Raw genomic sequence first — 21,529 nt, 5'->3', positions numbered from 1 at the left:
TATCGTCCCGGCCCTAGTAAAGATGGCTGGTATCGTCCTGGTTCTAGTAAAGATACTGGTATCGTCCCAACCCTAGTAAAGATGCTGGTATCGTCCCGGCCCTAGTAAAGATGGCTGGTATCGTCCCGGTCCTAGTAAAGATACTGGTATCGTCCCGACCCTAGTAAAGATGCTGGTATCGTCCCGGCCCTAGTAAAGATGGCTGGTATCGTCCCGGTCCTAGTAAAGATACTGGTATCGTCCCGGCCCTAGTAAAGATGCTGGTATCGTCCCGGCCCTAGTAAAGATGGCTGGTATCGTCCCGGTCCTAGTAAAGATACTGGTATCGTCCCGACCCTAGTAAAGATGGCTGGTATCGTCCTGGTACTAGTAAAGATGGCTGGTATCGTCCCGGTCCTAGTAAAGATACTGGTATCGTCCCGACCCTAGTAAAGATGGCTGGTATCGTCCCGGTCCTAGTTAAGATGGCTGGTATCGTCCCGGTCCTAGTAAAGATGGCTGGTATCGTCCCGGTCCTAGTAAAGATACTGGTATCGTCCCGGCCCTAGTAAAGATGGCTGGTATCGTCCCGGCCCTAGTAAAGATGCTGGTATCGTCCCGGCCCTAGTAAAGATGCTGGTATCGTCCCGGCCCTAGTAAAGATGGCTGGTATCGTCCCGGCCCTAGTAAAGATGGCTGGTATCGTCCCGGTCCTAGTAAAGATACTGGTATCGTCCCGACCCTAGTAAAGATGGCTGGTATCGTCCCGGTCCCAGTAAAGATGGCTGGTATCGACCCGGTCCTAGTAAAGATGGCTGGTATCGTCCCGGTCCTAGTAAAGATACTGGTATCGTCCCGGCCCTAGTAAAGATGGCTGGTATCGTCCCGGTCCTAGTAAAGATACTGGTATCGTCCCGGTCCTAGTAAAGATACTGGTATCATCCCGACCCTAGTAAAGATGGCTGATATCGTCCCGGTCCTAGTAAAGATGCTGGTATCGTCCCGACCCTAGTAATCATGCTGCCCATGTGTGAACTAATCTGTAACTAGACAGTCACAGTTTCTTAGGGATACCATGCCTGCCAGTAAGACTCCATAGTTGTTTAGTCAGTAACCCATTGATCTGGCTACCCTTTCTTTCACCTTCTTAGTGCTTTCACAACATGTTTTTATAGGCCTAAGTATCGTAGATTTTTTAGTTTTTTACCATGTGCAATTTTCTATGGTTTTCGGTCCCTTTGAGCTGATGAAACACAGGATCTGAAGAGCCTTTTTATTCAGGTAGCAAGGAAGGCGTGGTAGTTGATTTACTGGTCACTATGACTACCCCCTGACTACACCCGACTACACCATGACAACCCTGGCTGACTGCTCTGCTCCACACAACATTGAGCTCATTCATTGAACGCTCTTGCTGTCTCTCTCCTTTTCTCTCTCTCTCTCTCTCTCTCTCTCTCTCTCTCTCTCTTCTCTTCTCTTCTCTTCTCTCTCTCTCTCTCTCTCCTTCTCTTCTCTCTCTCTCCTCTTCTCTCTCTCTCTCTCTTTCTCTTCTCTTCTCTTCTCTTCTCTTCTCTTCTCTTCTCTTCTCTTCTCTTCTCTTCTCTTCTCTTCTCTTCTCTTCTCTTCTCTTCTCTTCTCTTCTCTTCTCTTCTCTTCTCTTCTCTTCTCTTCTCTTCTCTTCTCTTCTCTCTCTCTCCTTCTCTTCTCTCTCCCTCTCTCTCTCCTTACCCTTTCCTTTGACACCTGAGTTGGGGGTGTCTCCAGTCTACAGCCCTCCTCCAACCTTTGTCCCTTGCTCTGTCCTGGCTAACAGGTTTCCTGCAGCAGATAGGGCCTCCTCACTGGCTTGTGGAAGCAGCAGAGTGTTGGCGTTTGAGCAGGGCTTTATTTTTATTACTGAGATACCAGGGCCGTAACATACCTCAGGCATGGAATGTTTATGGCGTTGTGCCAGAAACAGGGCACCTTTACATTCCTGTCCAATAAAGAGTGAGGAGGCCCTGCCTGCAGTGTTTCATGTTTCACAGAGAACAGACTAGTCTCTAATTTCAGTGGCCACTGTTTGGCATTAAGGAATTGGAGCAAATCCCCATTGACTTGAAGGGCGTATGCAAAATGAATAGTGAATTCTAATACTCCCCAAATGCAGGCAAAATGTTTTGCTCCAATAAATATTTGAGCTGTGTGAGCAGACTCTGCCGAGAGCACACCTTTCATTTGAAGGTTAACTGAGAACAGAAATGCTACAAATGAGTCATTCTAAAAACTACAGCAAACTGATGCTGCAATAACGCTGTCCGTGAAAAGGAAAACGACTCTAGGCTGCTCTGTTGACATGTGACAGAACGTCTTGCAATGTGAAGGATTTAGCAACACAGTAGTGACTAAAAGCTCACTGGAATATGGGTGTAGTCTCCAGATTAGTGTTCCGGAGTCCACCTCTGTTTCATTGAGATAATTCTGAAGCATTTTGTCAGTTGTGACAATGCAGTGAAGTGCAATACGCGAAGGAAACCTTATGTTGACGTTTGACAACAATCGCTATCAGATAACGTCTTAAATGAAAGTGAAAACAGTCAAGGTATTAGCATTAACAACACCAGGGCCCATATTCATAAAGCATCTCAAAGTAGGAGTGCTGACCTAGAGTCAGATTTGTGTTTTAGACCATAATTAGTAACATTACATGGACAGCGCGAGCCTGATCCTAGATCACCACTCCTAGTCCAAGACACTGTATGAATACAGGCCCTGATTGTCACTACGCAGGGTGAATAGCACTGAAGCGAGCTCTTGTTGTGTTGGCTCTCTCATCCGGGCCATTGATCCCTCATTGTGTTTGCCTCTGCAGGTGGTTTTGCATTTGTGTATGAAGCCCAGGACACAAGCAGCAGTAAAGAATATGCTCTCAAGGTAAGCATTGATTTCCTTCACACGCGTTTCTGCCCACACCTTGCTAACGTAGGCTGGTTTAGACAATGGCAGCGTCCCAAATGCCACCCTATTCCTTACATTTGACCAGCGCACATAGGGTGCAATTCGGGACACATTCATTGTTCTCCGTGTTTTGTTAAATGGTGAAATATCTGCCGTGTGTGTGTGTGTGTGTGTGTGTGTGTGTGTGTGCAGAGGCTCCTGTCCCAGGAGGAAGAGAAGAACAAAGAAGTCATCCAGGAGGTCTGCTTCATGGTATCCTTTTGAGTGGTCTATGTTCATGGAAACGTCGGAACACTGAACGTTCCTCCTAGAGAACATCCTTTAGTCAAGAAACGCCTAATCTGTCTGTCTGACTTAATAATCATTTTTGATAAAACAGACCAATCTGAATAAAGTAGACAATATTCTTTAAAAGTTCCGGTGTTGGTGTCAAATGGCAATAGGCATTTGGCTCCTCATACATCCACATTCATGCCCCTAACCTCTGTCCCTAACCTTTTTAAAACAGCCCCATTCACTAACGCTTTATTTCCATTGGCATTTGGGGTCGAATGTGGCCCTAATTTTAAAGCGCCAATGGAAACGGGGCTTAAGTGACAACCCAGTTTGATATACCAACCGTCAGTTCCTTTTCTTTGACCTGAGTGCTCTACAGAAAAAGCTCTCTGGTCACCCCAACGTGGTGCAGTTCAGCTCCGCAGCGTCCATCGCCAAGGAGGAGTCGGACACGGGCCAGGCTGAGTTCCTCATTCTCACAGAGCTCTGTAAAGGTACTACAGACTCTTCTGTGTGGTGCCGACCCCTCTGTGTGGTGCCGACCCCTCTGTGTGGTGCCGACCCCTCTGTGTGGTGCCGACCCCTCTGTGGTGCCGATCCCTCTGTGTGGTGCCGACCCCTCTGTGGTGCCGACCCCTCTGTGTGGTGCCGACCCCTCTGTGTGGTGCCGACCCCTCTGTGTGGTGCCGACCCCTCTGTGTGGTGCCGACCCCCTCTGTGTGGTGCCGACCCCTCTGTGTGGTGCCGACCCCTCTGTGTGGTGCCGACCCCTCTGTGGTGCCGACCCCTCTGTGTGGTGCCGACCCCTCTGTGGTGCCGACCCCTCTGTGTGGTGCCGACCCTCTGTGTGGTGCCGACCCTCTCTGTGGTGCCGACCCCTCTGTGTGGTGCCGACCCCTCTGTGTGGTGCCGACCCCTCTGTGTGGTGCCGATCCCTCTGTGTGGTGCCGATCCCTCTGTGTGGTGCCGATCCCTCTGTGTGGTGCCGACGCCTCTGTGTGTTTGCCGACCCCTCTGTGTGTTGCCGACGCCTCTGTGTGGTGCCGATCACTCTGTGTGGTGCCGATCACTCTGTGTGGTGCCGACCCCTCTGTGTGGTGCCGACCCCTCTGTGTGTTTGCCGACCCCTCTGTGTGGTGCCGACCCCTCTGTGTGGTGCCGACTCCTCTGTGTGGTGCCGACCCCTCTGTGTGGTGCCGACCCCTCTGTGTGTTTGCCGACCCCTCTGTGTGGTGCCGACTCCTCTGTGTGGTGCCGACTCCTCTGTGTGGTGCCGTCCCCTCTGTGTGGTGCCGATCCCTCTGTGTGGTGCCGATCACTCTGTGTGGTGCCGATCACTCTGTGTGGTGCCGATCACTCTGTGTGGTGCCGACCCCTCTGTGTGGTGCCGACCCCTCTGTGTGGTGCCGACCCCTCTGTGTGGTGCCGATGCCTCTGTGTGGTGCCGATGCCTCACAGTGAAGTCACAAAGCTGTTAGAGTACTTCTAGTGGAATAAAAATCCTGCCTAAGCTACATCCACACTATGTTTTCTGTTTCGCTGTGCGCAGCGCTAAGAGTAGGGCTGAAAACCAAGCCTAACTCTTTCTCTTTGTTCTTGAGCGTAATGTGGATGTAGCAATATCTTCCAGAGGCCTATTTTGGAGTGTGTATTGAAAAGCCTGTATTACAGTTTATACTTCTCTGAATATGCCTGATGTTATCAAGCAAATGTATGCGCTATAGTCTTCTACTAATAAGCAATACCTTTAAGGCCGGTTTCCCATGCACAGATTGAGCCTAGTTCGGAACTAAAAAGCATTCTCAATAGAGATTTAAGATTCTCCATTGAAAGTGATTTTTTTGTCCAGGACTAGGCTTAATCTGTATCAGGGAAACTGCCCCATAATGGTTAGCCAGTGATTAGCAATTACTTTGACTGGTACTCTCCATGTTGCTGATCAGGCTCTTCCTGTCTGCCTCCCCCAGGTCAACTGGTGGACTTCATCAAGCGGGTGGAGCAGAAGGGACCCATGTCATGTGACACGGTGCTGAAGATCTTCTACCAGTCGTGTCGTGCAGTGCAGCACATGCACAAACAGAAGCCTCCCATCATCCACCGGGATCTTAAGGTGAGCAGTTCAAAGCCCAACTCTCCCTCTAATTTCCCCTAGGTACAGATCTAGGATCAGCGTCCCTTTCCCAATCCTGACCTTAACCATTAGTGGGGGGAAATGAAAAACTGACCCAAGATCAGCATCTTGCGGCAACATCACCCTACTTCCCCTCTCAACTCCTGCCATGGCCAGTACCTCTTCCCTCTTTACTATACCTGGTACTTCTCAGCACTACCTTCCTGTACACGTCCTGTGGTCTCGTCCCACTCCCTTGAATAGTGTCCCCCTCTCCCCATTCTCCTGGGTTTTGACTAGACGGAGTACAGCTTTTGTCAAACTTGACCTTTTCGCAGCAGGTTAGGAGAACGAACGCAGCAGGTTAGGAGAACGAACGCAGCAGGTTAGGAGAACGAACGCAGCAGGTTAGGAGAACGAACGCAGCAGGTTGGAGAACGTCCGCAGCAGGTTAGGAGAACGAACGCAGCAGGTTAGGAGAACGAACGCAGCAGGTTAGGAGAACGAACGCAGCAGGTTAGGAGAACGAACGCAGCAGGTTAGGAGAACGTACGCAGCAGGTTGGGAGAACGTACGCAGTAGGTTAGGAGAACGAACGCAGCAGGTTAGGAGAACGTACGCAGCAGGTTAGGAGAACGAACGCAGCAGGTTAGGAGAACGAACGCAGCAGGTTAGGAGAACGAACGCAGCAGGTTAGGAGAACGAACGCAGCAGGTTAGGAGAACGAACGCAGCAGGTTAGGAGAACAAACGCAGCAGGTTAGGAGAACGTACGCAGCAGGTTAGGAGAACAAACGCAGCAGGTTAGGAGAACGAACGCAGCAGGTTAGGAGAACGAACGCAGCAGGTTAGGAGAACGAACGCAGCAGGTTAGGAGAACGAACGCAGCAGGTTAGGAGAATTGGTTAATGTTAGGAAAAGGGTTAGGGTTAGCAAAAATGCAAAAAAATCAACTTTTGACGTCAATTTGACATAAGCTGTATGCTATCTAGACATGACCATTCTCCTGTGGCCCGCTGTATGCTATCTAGACATGACCATTCTCCTGTGGCCCGCTGTATGCTATCTAGACATGACCATTCTCCTGTGGTCCGCTGTATGCTATCTAGACATGACCATTCTCCTGTGGCCAGCTGTATGCTATCTAGACATGACCATTCTCCTGTGGTCCGCTGTATGCTATCTAGACATGACCATTCTCCTGTGGTCCGCTGTATGCTATCTAGACATGACCATTCTCCTGTGGCCCGCTGTATGCTATCTAGACATGACCATTCTCCTGTGGCCCGCTGTATGCTATCTAGACATGACCATTCTCCTGTGGCCAGCTGTATGCTATCTAGACATGACCATTCTCCTCCTCTTCCAGTAAGACTTCCCTCCCTCCCTGCTCTACCACTGCCACACTTAACTTTCAGACACTTGTTTGTCAGACTTTTTTAAAGTTTTTTTCGTTAATCAGTGATGAAACACCATTGTTATGTGTGTGCTGTGACTGCAGAGTGCTGATGTAGGCCTCCGTGTTCTCTGGAACCCCTCTACCCCTCCCGCGGCCCTCACACTCACTCTGTTTCCTGACTTTCTAGCGGACTCAGGCATTGTTTAAGTGTTTTGGAATGGGAACTGAGAACCAGGTCAAACCAGAGGCTATACATTTTGTGAATTGTTCGAGAAATGCTAGAGGAGCGGAGTTGACTCGATGCAATATTTTGATGTGCCCTGCTGTTTGACGGTACTCAAGTCTTTGATTTGAGGCTGAGAAGCATCGTGAAAATAAAGCACAGTGGAAATAAACACCCTGCTTCTAAAGCACTGTGGAAATAAACACCCTGCTTCTAAAGCACTGTGGAAATAAACACCCTGCTTCTAAAGCACTGTGGAAATAAACACCCTGCTTCTAAAGCACTGTGGAAATAAACACCCTGCTTCTAAAGCACTGTGGAAATAAACACCCTGCTTCTAAAGCACTGTGGAAATAAACACCCTGCTTCTAAAGCACTGTGGAAATAATCACCCTGCTTCTAAAGCACTGTGGAAATAAACACCCTGCTTCTAAAGCACTGTGGAAATAAACACCCTGCTTCTAAAGCACTGTGAAATAAACACCCTGCTTCTAAAGCACTGTGGAAATAAACACCCTGCTTCTAAAGCACTGTGAAATAAACACCCTGCTTCTAAAGCACTGTGGAAATAAACACCCTGCTTCTAAAGCACTGTGGAAATAAACACCCTGCTTCTAAAGCACTGTGGAAATAATCACCCTGCTTCTAAAGCACTGTGAAATAAACACCCTGCTTCTAAAGCACTGTGGAAATAAACACCCTGCTTCTAAAGCACTGTGGAAATAAACACCCTGCTTCTAAAGCACTGTGGAAATAAACACCCTGCTTCTAAAGCACTGTGGAAATAAACACCCTGCTTCTAAAGCACTGTGGAAATAAACACCCTGCTTCTAAAGCACTGTGGAAATAAACACCCTGCTTCTAAAGCACTGTGGAAATAAACACCCTGCTTCTAAAGCACTGTGGAAATAAACACCCTGCTTCTAAAGCACTGTGGAAATAAACACCCTGCTTCTAAAGCACTGTGGAAATAAACACCCTGCTTCTAAAGCACTGTGGAAATAAACACCCTGCTTCTAAAGCACTGTGGAAATAAACACCCTGCTTCTAAAGCACTGTGGAAATAAACACCCTGCTTCTAAAGCACTGTGGAAATAAACACCCTGCTTCTAAAGCACTGTGGAAATAATCACCCTGCTTCTAAAGCACTGTGGAAATAAACACCCCTGCTTCTAAAGCACTGTGGAAATAAACACCCTGCTTCTAAAGCACTGTGGAAATAAACACCCTGCTTCTAAAGCACTGTGGAAATAAACACCCTGCTTCTAAAGCACTGTGGAAATAAACACCCTGCTTCTAAAGCACTGTGGAAATAAACACCCTGCTTCTAAAGCACTGTGGAAATAAACACCCTGCTTCTAAAGCACTGTGGAAATAAAGGTATTGCTGCCTCTTGTCCTTGCTTTATTGATGTTTATCAGAATCACCTTTTTTCGCCAAATAGATTTACATCTTCCATGAATTTGAATTGGTGAAATGGTGCTGACATCGCCTTACAACAAACAAAATACCCAGACCGAATATAGAAAAACAAATGTACACATCATCTACAATCTCATAATGAGCCACTGTCCTTCTGTCCGTCTCCTCCAGATTGAGAACTTGTTGATCAGTCACCAGGGCACCGTCAAGCTGTGTGACTTTGGGAGTTCCACCACGATAGCACACTATCCTGACTACAGCTGGTCTGCCCAGAAGAGGTCCATGGTGGAGGACGAGGTGATTTTGGAAACCCCTGTCTGTGACCTTGTTGTAGTACTCATTTACATTTAAGTCATTTAGCAGACGCTCTTATCCAGAGCGACTTACGAATTGGTGCATTCAACTTAGGATAGCCAGTGGGACAACTACATATTGATCACAGTAAGTACACTTCTTCAAACAAGCAGCTGTGAGCAAAGTCAGTTAAATCAGGGACAACTACATCTCGATCACAATAAGTACATTTCTTTAAACAAGTCAGTGCTAGCAGGTGAAATAAGTCAGGTGTTAGTTTAGACAAAAGACAGTGGTAGTAAAGGGGGGGTAGAAGGATTACTATAATAATATTCCAGGTATTCCTTAAAGCGGTAGGGTTTCAAGTGTCTCCGGAAGGTGGTCAGTGACTCCACTGTCCTGGTGTCGTGGGGGAGCTTGTTCCACCATTGGGGTGTCAGAGCAGCGAATAGCTTTTACTGGGCTGAGCGGGAACTGTGCTTCCGTAGAGGTAGGGGGGCTAGCAGGCCAGAGGTGGATGAACGTAGTGCCCTCGTTTGGGTGTAGGGTCTGATCAGAGCCTGAAGGTAAGGAGGTGCCGTTCCCCTCACAGCTCCGTAGGCAAGCACCATGGTTTTGTAGTAGATGCGAGCTTCAACTGGAAGCCAGTGGAGTGTGCGGAGGAGCGGGGTGACGTGAGAGAACTTGGGAAGGTTGAACACCAGACGGGCTGCGGCATTCTGGATAAGTTGCAGGGGTTTAATGGCACAGGCAGGGAGCCCAGCCAACAGCAAGTTGCAGTAATCCAGATGGGAGATGACAAGTGCCTGGATTAGGACCTGTGCCGCTTTCTGTTTAAGGTAGGGTCGTACTCTGCAAATGTTTTAGAGCATGAACCTGCAGGATCGGGTCACCGCTTTGATGTTAGCAGAGAACGACAGGGTGTTGTCCAGGGTCACGCCAAGGCTCTTTGCACTCTGGGAGGAGGACACAATGGAGTTGTCAACCGTGATGGCAAGATCATGGAGCGGGCAGTCCTTCCCCGGGAGGAAGAGCAGCTCTGTCTTGCCGAGGTTCAGCTTGAGGTGGTGATCCGACATCCACACTGATATGTCTGCCAGACTTGCAGATATACGATTCGCCACCTGGTTATCAGAAGGGGGAAAGGAGAAAATTAATTGTGTGTCGTCTGCGTAGCAATGATAGGAGAGACCATGTGAGGATATGACAGAGCCAAGTGACTTGGTGTAAAGAGAGAATAGGAGAGGGCCTAGAACTGAGCCCTGGGGGACACCAGTGGTGAGAGCACGTGGTGCGGAGACAGATTCTCGCCACGCCACCTGGTAGGAGCGACCTGTCAGGTAGGACGCAATCCAAGAGTGAGCAGCGCCGGAGATGCCCAACTCGGAGAGGGTGGAGAGGAGGATCTGATGGTTTACAGTATCAAAGGCAGCAGATAGGTCTAGAAGGTTAAGAGCAGAGGAGAGAGAGTTAGCTTTGGCAGTGCGGAGAGCCTCCGTGACACAGAGAAGAGCAGTCTCAGTTGAATGACCAGTCTTGAAACCTGACTGGTTAGGATCAAGAAGGGAATTCTGAGAGAGATAGCAGGAGAGTTGGCTAGGGACGGCACGCTCAAGAGTTTTGGAGAGAAAAGAAAGAAGGGATACTGGTCTGTAGTTGTTGACATCGGAGGGATCGAGTGTAGGTTTTTTGAGAAGGGGTGCAACTCTCGCCCTCTTGAAGATGGAAGGGACATAGCCAGCAGTCAAGGATGAGTTGATGAGCGAGGTGAGGTAAGGGAGAAGGTCTCCGGAAATGGTCTGGGGAAGAGAGGAGGGGATAGGGTCAAGCGGGCAGGTTGTTGGGCGGCCGGCCGTCACAAGTCGCAAGATTTCATCTGGGGAGACTAAACCTAGTCCTGGACTAAACTTTAGGTGGATAATTTCCTTAAATGCTTTTTAGTCCAGGATTAGTCTTAATAAGTGTCTGGGAAACCGGCCCCAATTGATATAATTACACAAAATTATTATTTGTTCCTGCGCCAACGTTGGTTAATCGAATCAGAACACACTGGCTTGCCTCAAACCCTGTGACGCCAGTCTATTTTCCTCCAGTTTAATGATACTCTACAGGAAACTAGCATGAATACAGAAAGCTAATTATTGGCTAGAGGAATCACTCATGCTGAAGATTTTTTTCTGTATTTGAATGTGCTGGAGATAGCTAAACCTTATAAACAGAATGACTAGGACTTGGAACCTTTTAACAATTTGACTGGTAACTCATGGGTGCACAAAAAAATGGCTTCCAGATGACCCATTATGGCATCATCGACTTAATGGGGAGGCTTGTTCTACTCATTCTGTGAGCTACCGGTAAACTAAAGTGACCCTCTCCGGTCACCTTCCACTGTCCCCAGATCACCAGAAACACCACTCCTGCCTACAGGACACCTGAGATGATTGACCTGTATTCCAACTTCCCCATTAACGAGAAGCAAGACATCTGGGTAAGACTTGCCACAGCAACTTCACATAGCATCATTTATCTAGTCTGTCTGTCGTTTGTTTAGTTTGCTGCTGTATTGGTAGCTGTGTCACCTGCTAAGGTGAGCCCTATTGGGGCCCTGATCAAAAGTAGTGCACTATAAAGGGAATAGGGTGTTTATTTAAGACACATCTCTATTACCTGTTGATCATTTTCCTTTGTGTGTGTGTGTGTGTGTGTCTCGCTCTCTCTCTCCAGGCATTGGGTTGTATCCTCTACCTGTTGTGCTTCAAGCAGCACCCCTTCGAGGAGGGCGCCAAGCTGCAGATAGTCAATGGGAAGTACGCCATCCCCCAGAATGATGTCAAGTACACTGTCTACCACGAGCTCATCAGTAAGAACCTCTGTACATTCATCAGATCAGGCCTCTCATATTAGTGCTCGTCTTAGTAAATGCGGCCGGTGGTTTAAAAATGAATAAATAGTTAAAAAGAGAAAGAGAGACCATGTACACAGCAGTGCATCTTGGTTTATTTGCTGGTTTTGAACCCTGTACACAGCAGTGCATCTTGGTTTATTTGCTGGTTTTGAACCCTGTACACAGCTGTGCATCTAGGTCTAGTTGCTGGTTTTGAACCCTGTACACAGCAGTTCAGCTAGGTCTAGTTGCTGGTTTTGAACCCTGTACACAGCAGTTCAGCTAGGTCTAGTTGCTGGTTTTGGCAGGAACGACTAGTATAAAAAAAAATACTACGCACACTGAAAAAAGAGGCGAACGACTTTGAGGTTATGATGTGAGATCTGCCAGAGGAGGACTGGCCACTCCTCTGAGCCTGGTTCCTCTCTAGGTTTCTTCCTGGGTTCCTGCCTCTGGCCACCCCTCGGAGCCTGGTTCCTCTCTAGGTTTCTTCCTGGGTTACTGCCTCTGGCCACCCCTCGGAGCCTGGTTCCTCTCTAGGTTTCTTCCTGGGTTACTGCCTCTGGCCACCCCTCTGAGCCTGGTTCCTCTCTAGGTTTCTTCCTAGGTTCCTGCCTCTGGCCACCCCTCGGAGCCTGGTTCCTCTCTAGGTTTCTTCCTGGGTTACTGCTTCTGGCCACCCCTCGGAGCCTGGTTCCTCTCTAGGTTTCTTCCTGGGTTACTGCCTCTGGCCACCCCTCTGAGCCTGGTTCCTCTCTAGGTTTCTTCCTAGGTTCCTGCCTCTGGCCACCCCTCGGAGCCTGGTTCCTCTCTAGGTTTCTTCCTAGGTTCCTGCCTCTGGCCACCCCTCGGAGCCTGGTTCCTCTCTAGGTTTCTTCCTGGGTTACTGCCTCTGGCCACCCCTCGGAGCCTGGTTCCTCTCTAGGTTTCTTCCTGGGTTACTGCCTCTGGCCACCCCTCGGAGCCTGGTTCCTCTCTAGGTTTCTTCCTGGGTTACTGCCTCTGGCCACCCCTCGGAGCCTGGTTCCTCTCTAGGTTTCTTCCTGGGTTACTGCCTCTGGCCACCCCTCGGAGCCTGGTTCCTCTCTAGGTTTCTTCCTGGGTTACTGCCTCTGGCCACCCCTCGGAGCCTGGTTCCTCTCTAGGTTTCTTCCTGGGTTACTGCCTCTGGCCACCCCTCGGAGCCTGGTTCCTCTCTAGGTTTCTTCCTGGGTTACTGCCTCTGGCCACCCCTCGGAGCCTGGTTCCTCTCTAGGTTTCTTCCTGGGTTACAGCCTTCTAGGGAGTGTTTTCTAGCCACTGTGCTTCTGCCTCTGCATTGTTTGGTCTTAGAGTTTTAGGCTGGGTTTCCATTAAGCCCCAAGTGACAACTGCTAGTGTAAAAATTTCTTTATAAAATGTCTTTATAAAATGTCTTTATAAAATGTCTTTGATTGAGGTGTTTGCGTGTGGCCTCAGTGCTAAGAGGTTCTGTTTGTGCCATTCCTCGACCCTTCTCAGGATCCATGCTGAAGATCAACCCAGAGGAGAGGCTGTCCATCACAGAGCTGGTCAACCAACTGCAGGAGATTGCTGCGGCGCGCAACGTCAACCCCAAGTCTCCCATCACAGAGGTAACCGACTGACCTTCAACGCCCTGACCATTGACATCTGAACCCATTGACATCTGAACCCCTTCTGCTTGTCTGACCTTACTAGCATGGCAACCCAACTCCCTCACGTCTCCTTTCTAGAGCCTTTTGCGTGAGGGGCCTTGACATTGACAACTGCATTTGGATACTGGTTCTACCAAATACCATCACAGGATGTGAAATGACTTCAGCCAAACACAGCACGTTGCCTGGTTTTTGATCAGTACAGTTGCTCACATAATGACTTGTAGTTGTCCCACTTACTTCTCCGTTGGTGGCATTGTCCTAGCATTAGCCATATCAGAGTGTCTATTGAGAGTGGTGTGGGGTGTGAGAGAGGAGGATATGTCCTTGGTTGGACTAGCATTAGCCGTATCAGAGTGTCTATTGAGAGTGGTGTGGGGTGTGAGAGAGGAGGATATGTCCTTGGTTGTCCTAGCATTAGCCGTATCAGAGTGTCTATTGAGAGTGGTGTGGGGTGTGAGAGAGGAGGATATGTCCTTGGTTGTCCTAGCATTAGCCGTATCAGAGTGTCTATTGAGAGTGGTGTGGGGTGTGAGAGAGGAGGATATGTCCTTGGTTGTCCTAGCATTAGCCGTATCAGAGTGTCTATTGAGAGTGGTGTGGGGTGTGAGAGAGGAGGATATGTCCTTGGTTGGATACTCAGGGTAATGCCCCCTGCTTAAGGTCACACGATAGGTCAGGTCACCTTTCCCCCCTTGGGTGACCATGAGGTGACCATGAGGTGACCATGAGGTGACCATGAGGTGACCATGAGGTGACCATGAGGGGACCATGAGGGGACCATGAGGTGACCATGAGGTGACCATGAGGGGACCATGAGGTGACCATGAGGGGACCATGAGGTTTAGGGACTCCCTATCCCTCCCCCTTGCTCTTGGACCTAACCCCTCCAGTATATTGTTAAAGTTTCCACTATATTGCTTCCACCTTTAATATCTGCAAACGTTGATGAGTTAGGGCCGAGGGCAGTGGTAGGAATTGAATTGGGACTGTGTAGCCCAGTTACCCCCCCCACACTCCTTTACGGCAAACAAGTTGGGTCTTGGCGTACAAAGGGAATCAGGTCTCCAGTAGTGCCACCAACTCTCTGAAGAGCTATTCACCAACTCTCTGCTTCCCTCCCTCCTTCCTCCTCAACCCCCTCCACCATCAGCCACAAAGAAGTGTCTCAACCCAGCCACAGTCACACACAACAGCCGTTTCAGTCTTAACGGAAAGTGATGTCACATGATGGGGAAAGAAAGAGAGAAATGAGAGGGAGGGAGAGATGGAGGGAAAGAGAGAGAGAGAGAAAGAAAAGACTTCGAGAAGCAAAAGGAGAGAAGGATGGAAGGGAGAAAAGAGAGTAGTCAGCCGTATACTTGGTCTACTGTGGGACTTGGCATGTTGTTGGAAGGGTGTGAAATTGTACTTTTTGCCGTGATAGGGGGTGATGTAAGGGTAGGTTCAGAGTGACGTTTTTACTTGGAACGGTTGGTGTCGAAGGGATGGACTTCTATTGGCTATCTCTTTTGTTTTGAAGTGTGTGTGTGGGGGGGGTGTTATTCGTTTACTAGTGGTCAAACCATCACGGTCATAAGGCTCATCTTTTGCTGTTGGTGTGCAGCGACTACTTCAGGAGTAGTAGTAGTAGTAACAGTAGTAGTAGTAGTAGTAGTAGTAGTAGTAGTAGTAGTAGTAGTAGTAACAATAGTAGTAGTAGTAGTAGTAGTAGTAGTAGTAGTAGTAGTAGTAGTAGTAGTAGTAGCAGCAGTATAATAATAATAATAATAATAATAATAATAATAATAATAATAATAATAATAATATGCCATTTAGCAGACGCTTTTATCCAGAGCGACTTACAGTCATGTGTGCATACATTTTTACGTATGGGTGGTCCCGGGGATTGAACCCACTACCCTGGCGTTACAAGCGCAATGCTCTACCAATTGAGCTACAGAGGACCAGTAGTAGTGGTAGTAGTAGTAACAGTAGTAGCAGTAGTAGTAAAAGTACTAGTAGTGGTAGTAGTAACAGTTTTAGTAGTAGTAATAGTAGTAGTAGTAGTAAAAGTACTAGTAGTAGTAGTAGTAGTAGTAGTGGTAACAGTAGTAGTAGTAGTATTAGTAGTAACAGTAGTAGTAGTAGTAGTAAAAGTACTAGTAGTGGTAGTAGTAACAGTAGTAGTAGTGATTGTGGTAGTAGTAGTAGTAACAGTAGTATTAGTAGTAACAGTAGTAGTAGTAGTAGTAGTAGCCGTAACAGTAGTAGTAGTAGTAGTAGTGGTAGTGGTAGTGGTAGTGGTAGTAGTAGTGGTAGTGGTAGTAGTGGTAGTGGTAGTGGTAGTGGTAGTAGTAGTAGTAGTAGTGGTAGTAGTAGTAGTGGTAGTAATAATGTCGGTAAGGGGTAGACATAACTGCTCCCCTGTGTCTGAGGGCAGATTTAGGCTGGGATGATCTGGGTTAAGCGGGGGTTTCTCTGTGGGTTAAGGAGCTTACCCCCTCCGGAGAGGAAGCACGGCCAAGACTGGAAGGACTCGTAAATGTTTGGCCCTCACCGACACACCCAGAGATACCTACACTCTGGTCCAGGGGAAATATAATTATGTTCTGACTGATTCCACTGACTTTGGCTGCCTTCTCTTGGGACTTGTTTTTTGTCCTTCTCTTGTCAACTGTTTGTTTTTGGTGCTTGGTCGCCCCATGAGTCTGTTGAGGCCAGACTACTGTTTGAGGCCTACTTATGATGGCTATGAATCTCTGCAGCTGCTGGAGCAGAACGGAGGCTTTGGCAACAACGGCGCACAGCCCCCAGCCCAGATCCACAACATCCACAATGCAGGTGAGTTCAACAGCTCTGTGTGTGTGTCCTGTGTGTCTCCTGTGTGTGTGTGTGTGTGTCACTTGTCACTGTTTTGTTTCAACCAGGAATATCTTTATAATGATTGGAATTGGGGCCAACATTGTACTTCAATCAGACAAATCTCATTTGAACCATGAAAGGAGGGACGATGTAACATCTAGTAACTAAATTGATATCTAGTTTGGTGAAAAATAAAAGGTGATGGCATCTCCTAACAAGTCTAATCGCAAATGTACTCTTTTATTTGTTAAAAAAAGTGGTCACGATTTTTTGATCTCAGACTGTCGTGTCTTGTCAAAGCTTGTCTAGTTTTTCCTTTTTCTGATAGTCTGAAAGGTTGTCTCTCTCTCTCTCTACTCTCTCCCTGCCTCTCTCTCTCGCTGTCTCTCTCTCTCCCTGCCTCTCTCTCTCTCTCTCTCTCTACTCTCTCCCTGCCTCTCTCTCTCGCTGCCTCTCTCTCTCCCTGCCTCTCTCTCTCGCTGTCTCTCTCTCTCTCTCTCTCTCTCTCTCTCTCTCTCTCTCTCTCTCTCTCTCTCTCTCTCTCTCGCGCTGTCTCTCTCTCTCTCTCTCTCTCTCTCTCTCTCTCGCTGTCTCTCTCTCTCTCTCTCTCTCTCTCTCTCTCTCTCTCTCTCGCTGTCTCTCTCTCTCGTAGTTAGATAGTCTAGATGCAGTGAGTGTGAAAGGTTGTCTGTCTCTCTCTCTCTCGTGGTTAGTTACTCAATAAGATGCATTTCAGCCACAATTGAGCCGGTCTAATGGAACCTGCTCCGCCATGTTCTCTTCATAACGGGAAGCCAGCATCTCTAGCCATAGCTCACTCTATCCTCCTAGGGGCTCATCAATCAGTGGACTATGTCGCCACTACTCCTGCCTGGGGACACTAACTGGGAGGCTAACTGGCGAGGAGCTCACCATGTCACTCATGCCTGTAATCTGGTTATGCTGTCCCCTCTTGGCTCCTTCCCTCCTTCCCTCCGTCCCTCGTGACCTCAGGCTAGGAAGGAACAAGCATGGCCACATAGTGAGTTGGTTTGGACCTGAGTTGGTGAAGGCAGTCTGGGCCCATAGTCACCAAGCGTCTCAGAGTAGGAGTGTTGATTTTAGGATCAGTTTTGCCTTTTTATATTATAATGAATAAGATTCTATGGACCTGATCCTAGATCAGCAGTCCTAGTCTGAGATGCTTGAAACACTCTCTCACAGCCTGCAGTGTTTGGCAGGTAGCTTAGTGGTTAAGAGCGTTGTGCCAGTAACCGAAAGGTCGCTGGTTCTAATCCCCGAGCCGACTAGGTGAAAAATCTGTCGTTGTGCCCTTGAGCAAGGCACTTAACCCTAATTGCTCCTGTAAGTCGCTCTGGATAAGAGCGTCTGCTAAATGACTAAAATGTAAATGTCTCCTTAGACTCATGGTGCGGTCCGCTTGTCGCCTAATGTTTGCACTGGGTGTGTTTTTTTTTTTATAACCTACGGATACATCGATTTTAAATGCTGGAACACGGCTTACAACTCACTCACTTAGGAAGGGACTGACTAGTCATTATGGGTCACAAAATGTAATTAAAACTTAAATCTAGGTCAGAATGGATGATATTTCAAATATCATACTTGTGAAAAATATATCCACAGGGTTAATTAAGCACATGCAGGATATCAAAGTTATATGCTTAGTATTTTCCAGTTTGTACTGGCTCTAAACAAATGAAAATACTAAGCATATAACTTTGATATCCTTCATGTGCTTTTCCCTGTGGATATATTTTTACACTGACTCTTTTCAGAATTAGCACTGCAAACATCTACTAGGAACACTTTATATATAATCTTGTCTGAAAAATACTTTTGTTTGAATCTATCATACTTGGAAATGTAACTTTTAAGGAAGAGTGCTCATGGAGTGGAGACGCACACAAACACACCAACTACTACTCGTGATCTGGTGCTATGTGTTCGGCTGTTAAGACGATTGCTCTTTTGACAGTCAGCCATCTGGTGAACAGACTGGGGCCTCCCTGTGGTGAGATGCCTCCTGTACTCATTCACACCTGGCGTCAGTGCTTAATATGAGCCAGATCCTGCCGGAACAGTATCCGGCACCTCTGTTTTCTACTCTTTGGTTCCGGAACCCATTTTCCAGCATCAGGTAGCCTGACCTCTTGTGGCATGAAACATTATTTTCACGGTTTGCAATGTAAAAATCATAATAAAAGCAATCGGAGTAATTCCATTTTGACTCCTCTGTAATTCTCCTGCCCCCTAAAAAAAACATAATGTGAAAACGTGCCTGATATTCTAAGAATTGATTCATGTTGGCCCGGGTTTATGGTTTGCACAACATTGTGGCCTATATAGACCAACGGGGGCCATTGCTGTGGTGCGAGAGAGAGAAGCACACCTATATCTCTCACAGAACTAAAATGAGAATCACTTTCTATGATCTCTCTCCATCTCTGTGCTGTTATAGACATGAGCCTGCATCTCTCATCTCTCCAGCGTTGCACTTCATCATTTATCTCCTAATAGAATAATAGCTACGGGAAGTATGCAGCTGCACTCTGTTCAGAAATAAATGAAATAATTCCCAATGCTACACCAGGAGTAAGCCTATAATTTAGCCCCGAAGGATCCATAGCTAATGTTAAAATATTGCCTAGCTGTGGATTGCGTGTAGCCAGATCACCAGGCATAGCCTACAGTTGGGAACGTGTGGCAAAGCTGTCAGTGAACAGCATGCAGCCAAAACAGGTCTTTCATAATATTTCGCTGGAAAACACTGGTTGGAAAGAAAATGGATCCTGCTGAAAAGAAAATACTTATCTGTCTGTCTGTATGTTACCAAGTTATCAACTTCCAAATAGGCCTATTGAGCGAACAGCATTGTTTTACAGTCAAGAGAGAGATAAGCTTTTGGCCGGTGAGTGAGCAGCGCATCATTGGGTGAGTAAGGGAAACTGGAAAGCTTTTATAGGACTATAATTTCCTCATATTGTGCAATATGTGTGTCTCCCCGTACGCCTAGGCCTAGGCTATTGATGGATTCAAGACAAGGTTGTTTTTATTGATCTCAGATTCTCAGTTTGTCAGTGTCAAAGTAGCCTGTCATTTCGATCGTTTGTGAGGTATTAAAAAAGATTCTGCGAAAGTCTCCAGTCATCTAAAATGATGTAGAATTGCATGAAATTCGTTGATAAAAGCCCATATTTTTCCCAGACTCTAGGCTACAAAAAATGCGTACCAGTACCTCAGAGACGCCCAGGTCCACCCCCCCTCTCGGGCACATTTTTTGTTCCGGCACCTCCTATATTACAAATTAAGCACTGCCTGGTGTATATTCAATAGTACACACCGTAGCAAAATGTTTGTTAACAGAGACCGTTTTGCAAACAGAAATGAGTTTTTAATTGAACAAATATACTGTAGCTTCCGTTTGGTTCCTAGTGAAATACACCCATGTTGTAAGGCTACGTCATCCCTCTGAACTGGCTCATCACCTACGGTTGTAAGGTTACGTCATCCCTCTGAACTGGCTCATCACCTACGGTTGTAAGGTTACGTCATCCCTCTGAACTGGCTCATCACCTACGGTTGTAAGGTTACGTCATCCCTCTGAACTGGCTCATCACCTACGGTTGTAAGGTTACGTCATCCCTCTGAACTGGCTCATCACCTACGGTTGTAAGGTTACGTCATCCCTCTGAACTGGCTCATCACCTACGGTTGTAAGGTTACGTCATCCCTCTGAACTGGCTCATCACCCTACGGTTGTAAGGTTACGTCATCCCTCTGAACTGGCTCATCACCTACGGTTGTAAGGTTACGTCATCCCTCTGAACTGGCTCATCACCTACGGTTGTAAGGTTACGTCATCCCTCTGAACTGGCTCATCACCTACGGTTGTAAGGTTACGTCATCCCTCTGAACTGGCTCATCACCTACGGTTGTAAGGTTACGTCATCCCTCTGAACTGGCTCATCACCTACGGTTTGTAAGGTTACGTCATCCCTCTGAACTGGCTCATCACCTACGGTTGTAAGGTTACGTCATCCCTCTGAACTGGCTCATCACCTACGGTTGTAAGGTTACGTCATCCCTCTGAACTGGCTCATCACCTACGGTTGTAGGGCGTCATCCCTCTGAACTGGCTCATCACCTACGGTTGTAAGGTTACGTCATCCCTCTGAACTGGCTCATCACCTACGGTTGTTAGGGTTACGTCATCCCTCTGAACTGGCTCATCACCTACGGTTGTAAGGTTACGTCATCCCTCTGAACTGGCTCATCACCTACGGTTGTAAGGGTTACGTCATCCCTCTGAACTGGCTCATCACCTACGGTTGTAAGGTTACGTCATCCCTCTGAACTGGCTCATCACCTACGGTTGTAAGGTTACGTCATCCCTCTGAACTGGCTCATCACCTACGGTTGTAAGGTTACGTCATCCCTCTGAACTGGCTCATCACCTACGGTTGTAAGGTTACGTCATCCCTCTGAACTGGCTCATCACCTACGGTTGTAAGGTTACGTCATCCCTCTGAACTGGCTCATCACCTACGGTTGTAAGGTTACGTCATCCCTCTGAACTGGCTCATCACCTACGGTTGTAAGGTTACGTCATCCCTCTGAACTGGCTCATCACCTACGGTTGTAAGGTTACGTCATCCCTCTGAACTGGCTCATCACCTACGGTTGTAAGGTTACGTCATCCCTCTGAACTGGCTCATCACCTACGGTTGTAAGGTTACGTCATCCCTCTGAACTGGCTCATCACCTACGGTTGTAAGGTTACGTCATCCCTCTGAACTGGCTCATCACCTACGGTTGTAAGGTTACGTCATCCCTCTAAACTGGCTCATCACCTACGGTTGTAGGGGTACGTCATCCCTCTGAACTGGCTCATCACCTACGGTTGTAAGGTTACGTCATCCCTCTGAAAACAACGGAGAGAAAAGACAAAGGACCCAATTCAATAAAGTTTGTAGACTCAGGTCAAGCCCTATTGTCTAGTGAAGCCCTGTTGTCTAGTGAAGCCCTATTGTCTAGTCAAGCCCTGTTGTCAAGCCCTATTGAGCGGATGGTCGGGGGGCCGGAACATAATTACAAATAATTTGTAGACGGCAAATTGACCGCAAGAATCCCAAACAGATAGGTTTGATTAAAACATAATCATTTCAAACCTTATTTACATTTGTATATGATCTTGTGTCTCTCTATTATGCGTGGAAATGCTTTGGAACAGATTTCTTAAATTAAAATCACTTGGAGCTGATTTCCTGATATATTTTTTGTCCAACAAAAAATAAATACAAAAAAGTACTAAAGTAATTTTAATTTTTTTATTAAAACATTCTCAAGGAACTTGGGGGGGCCAAATGAAACCCCATCTGGTGGCCCGCGGGTCGAATTTGGCCTGTGGGCTGCCAGTTGGGGAACCCTGGTCTAGTCAAAACCTTTTGTCTAGTCATACCCTTGTAGTGGAATTTTACTGTGTCTCTTTCTGCTTTTTCAGTGTC

The 21,529-nt window shown here is 47.5% G+C and overlaps 1 protein-coding gene across 2 annotated transcripts in view; it reads left to right on the top strand.

The window, feature by feature from the left end:
* Positions 1-21,529, top strand: part of gak (cyclin G associated kinase) — a 50,037-nt gene that overhangs the window by 6,965 nt on the left and 21,543 nt on the right. For both annotated transcript variants that reach the window (XM_041900189.2, XM_041900188.2), the window contains exons 2-10: positions 2,831-2,892; positions 3,109-3,168; positions 3,572-3,686; positions 5,160-5,302; positions 8,517-8,642; positions 11,038-11,127; positions 11,364-11,499; positions 13,024-13,136; positions 15,926-16,001. In XM_041900189.2, the coding sequence (XP_041756123.1) occupies positions 2,831-2,892; positions 3,109-3,168; positions 3,572-3,686; positions 5,160-5,302; positions 8,517-8,642; positions 11,038-11,127; positions 11,364-11,499; positions 13,024-13,136; positions 15,926-16,001 (921 nt within the window). The remainder of the gene's footprint in view (positions 1-2,830; positions 2,893-3,108; positions 3,169-3,571; positions 3,687-5,159; positions 5,303-8,516; positions 8,643-11,037; positions 11,128-11,363; positions 11,500-13,023; positions 13,137-15,925; positions 16,002-21,529) is intronic.

The sequence above is a fragment of the Coregonus clupeaformis genome, chromosome 16, assembly GCF_020615455.1.
Source record: "Coregonus clupeaformis isolate EN_2021a chromosome 16, ASM2061545v1, whole genome shotgun sequence".
NCBI classification, from domain to species: Eukaryota; Metazoa; Chordata; class Actinopteri; order Salmoniformes; family Salmonidae; genus Coregonus; species Coregonus clupeaformis.
Note: the sequence above shows the minus strand (reverse complement) of the source record. Positions and strands in the feature narration are given on the sequence as shown.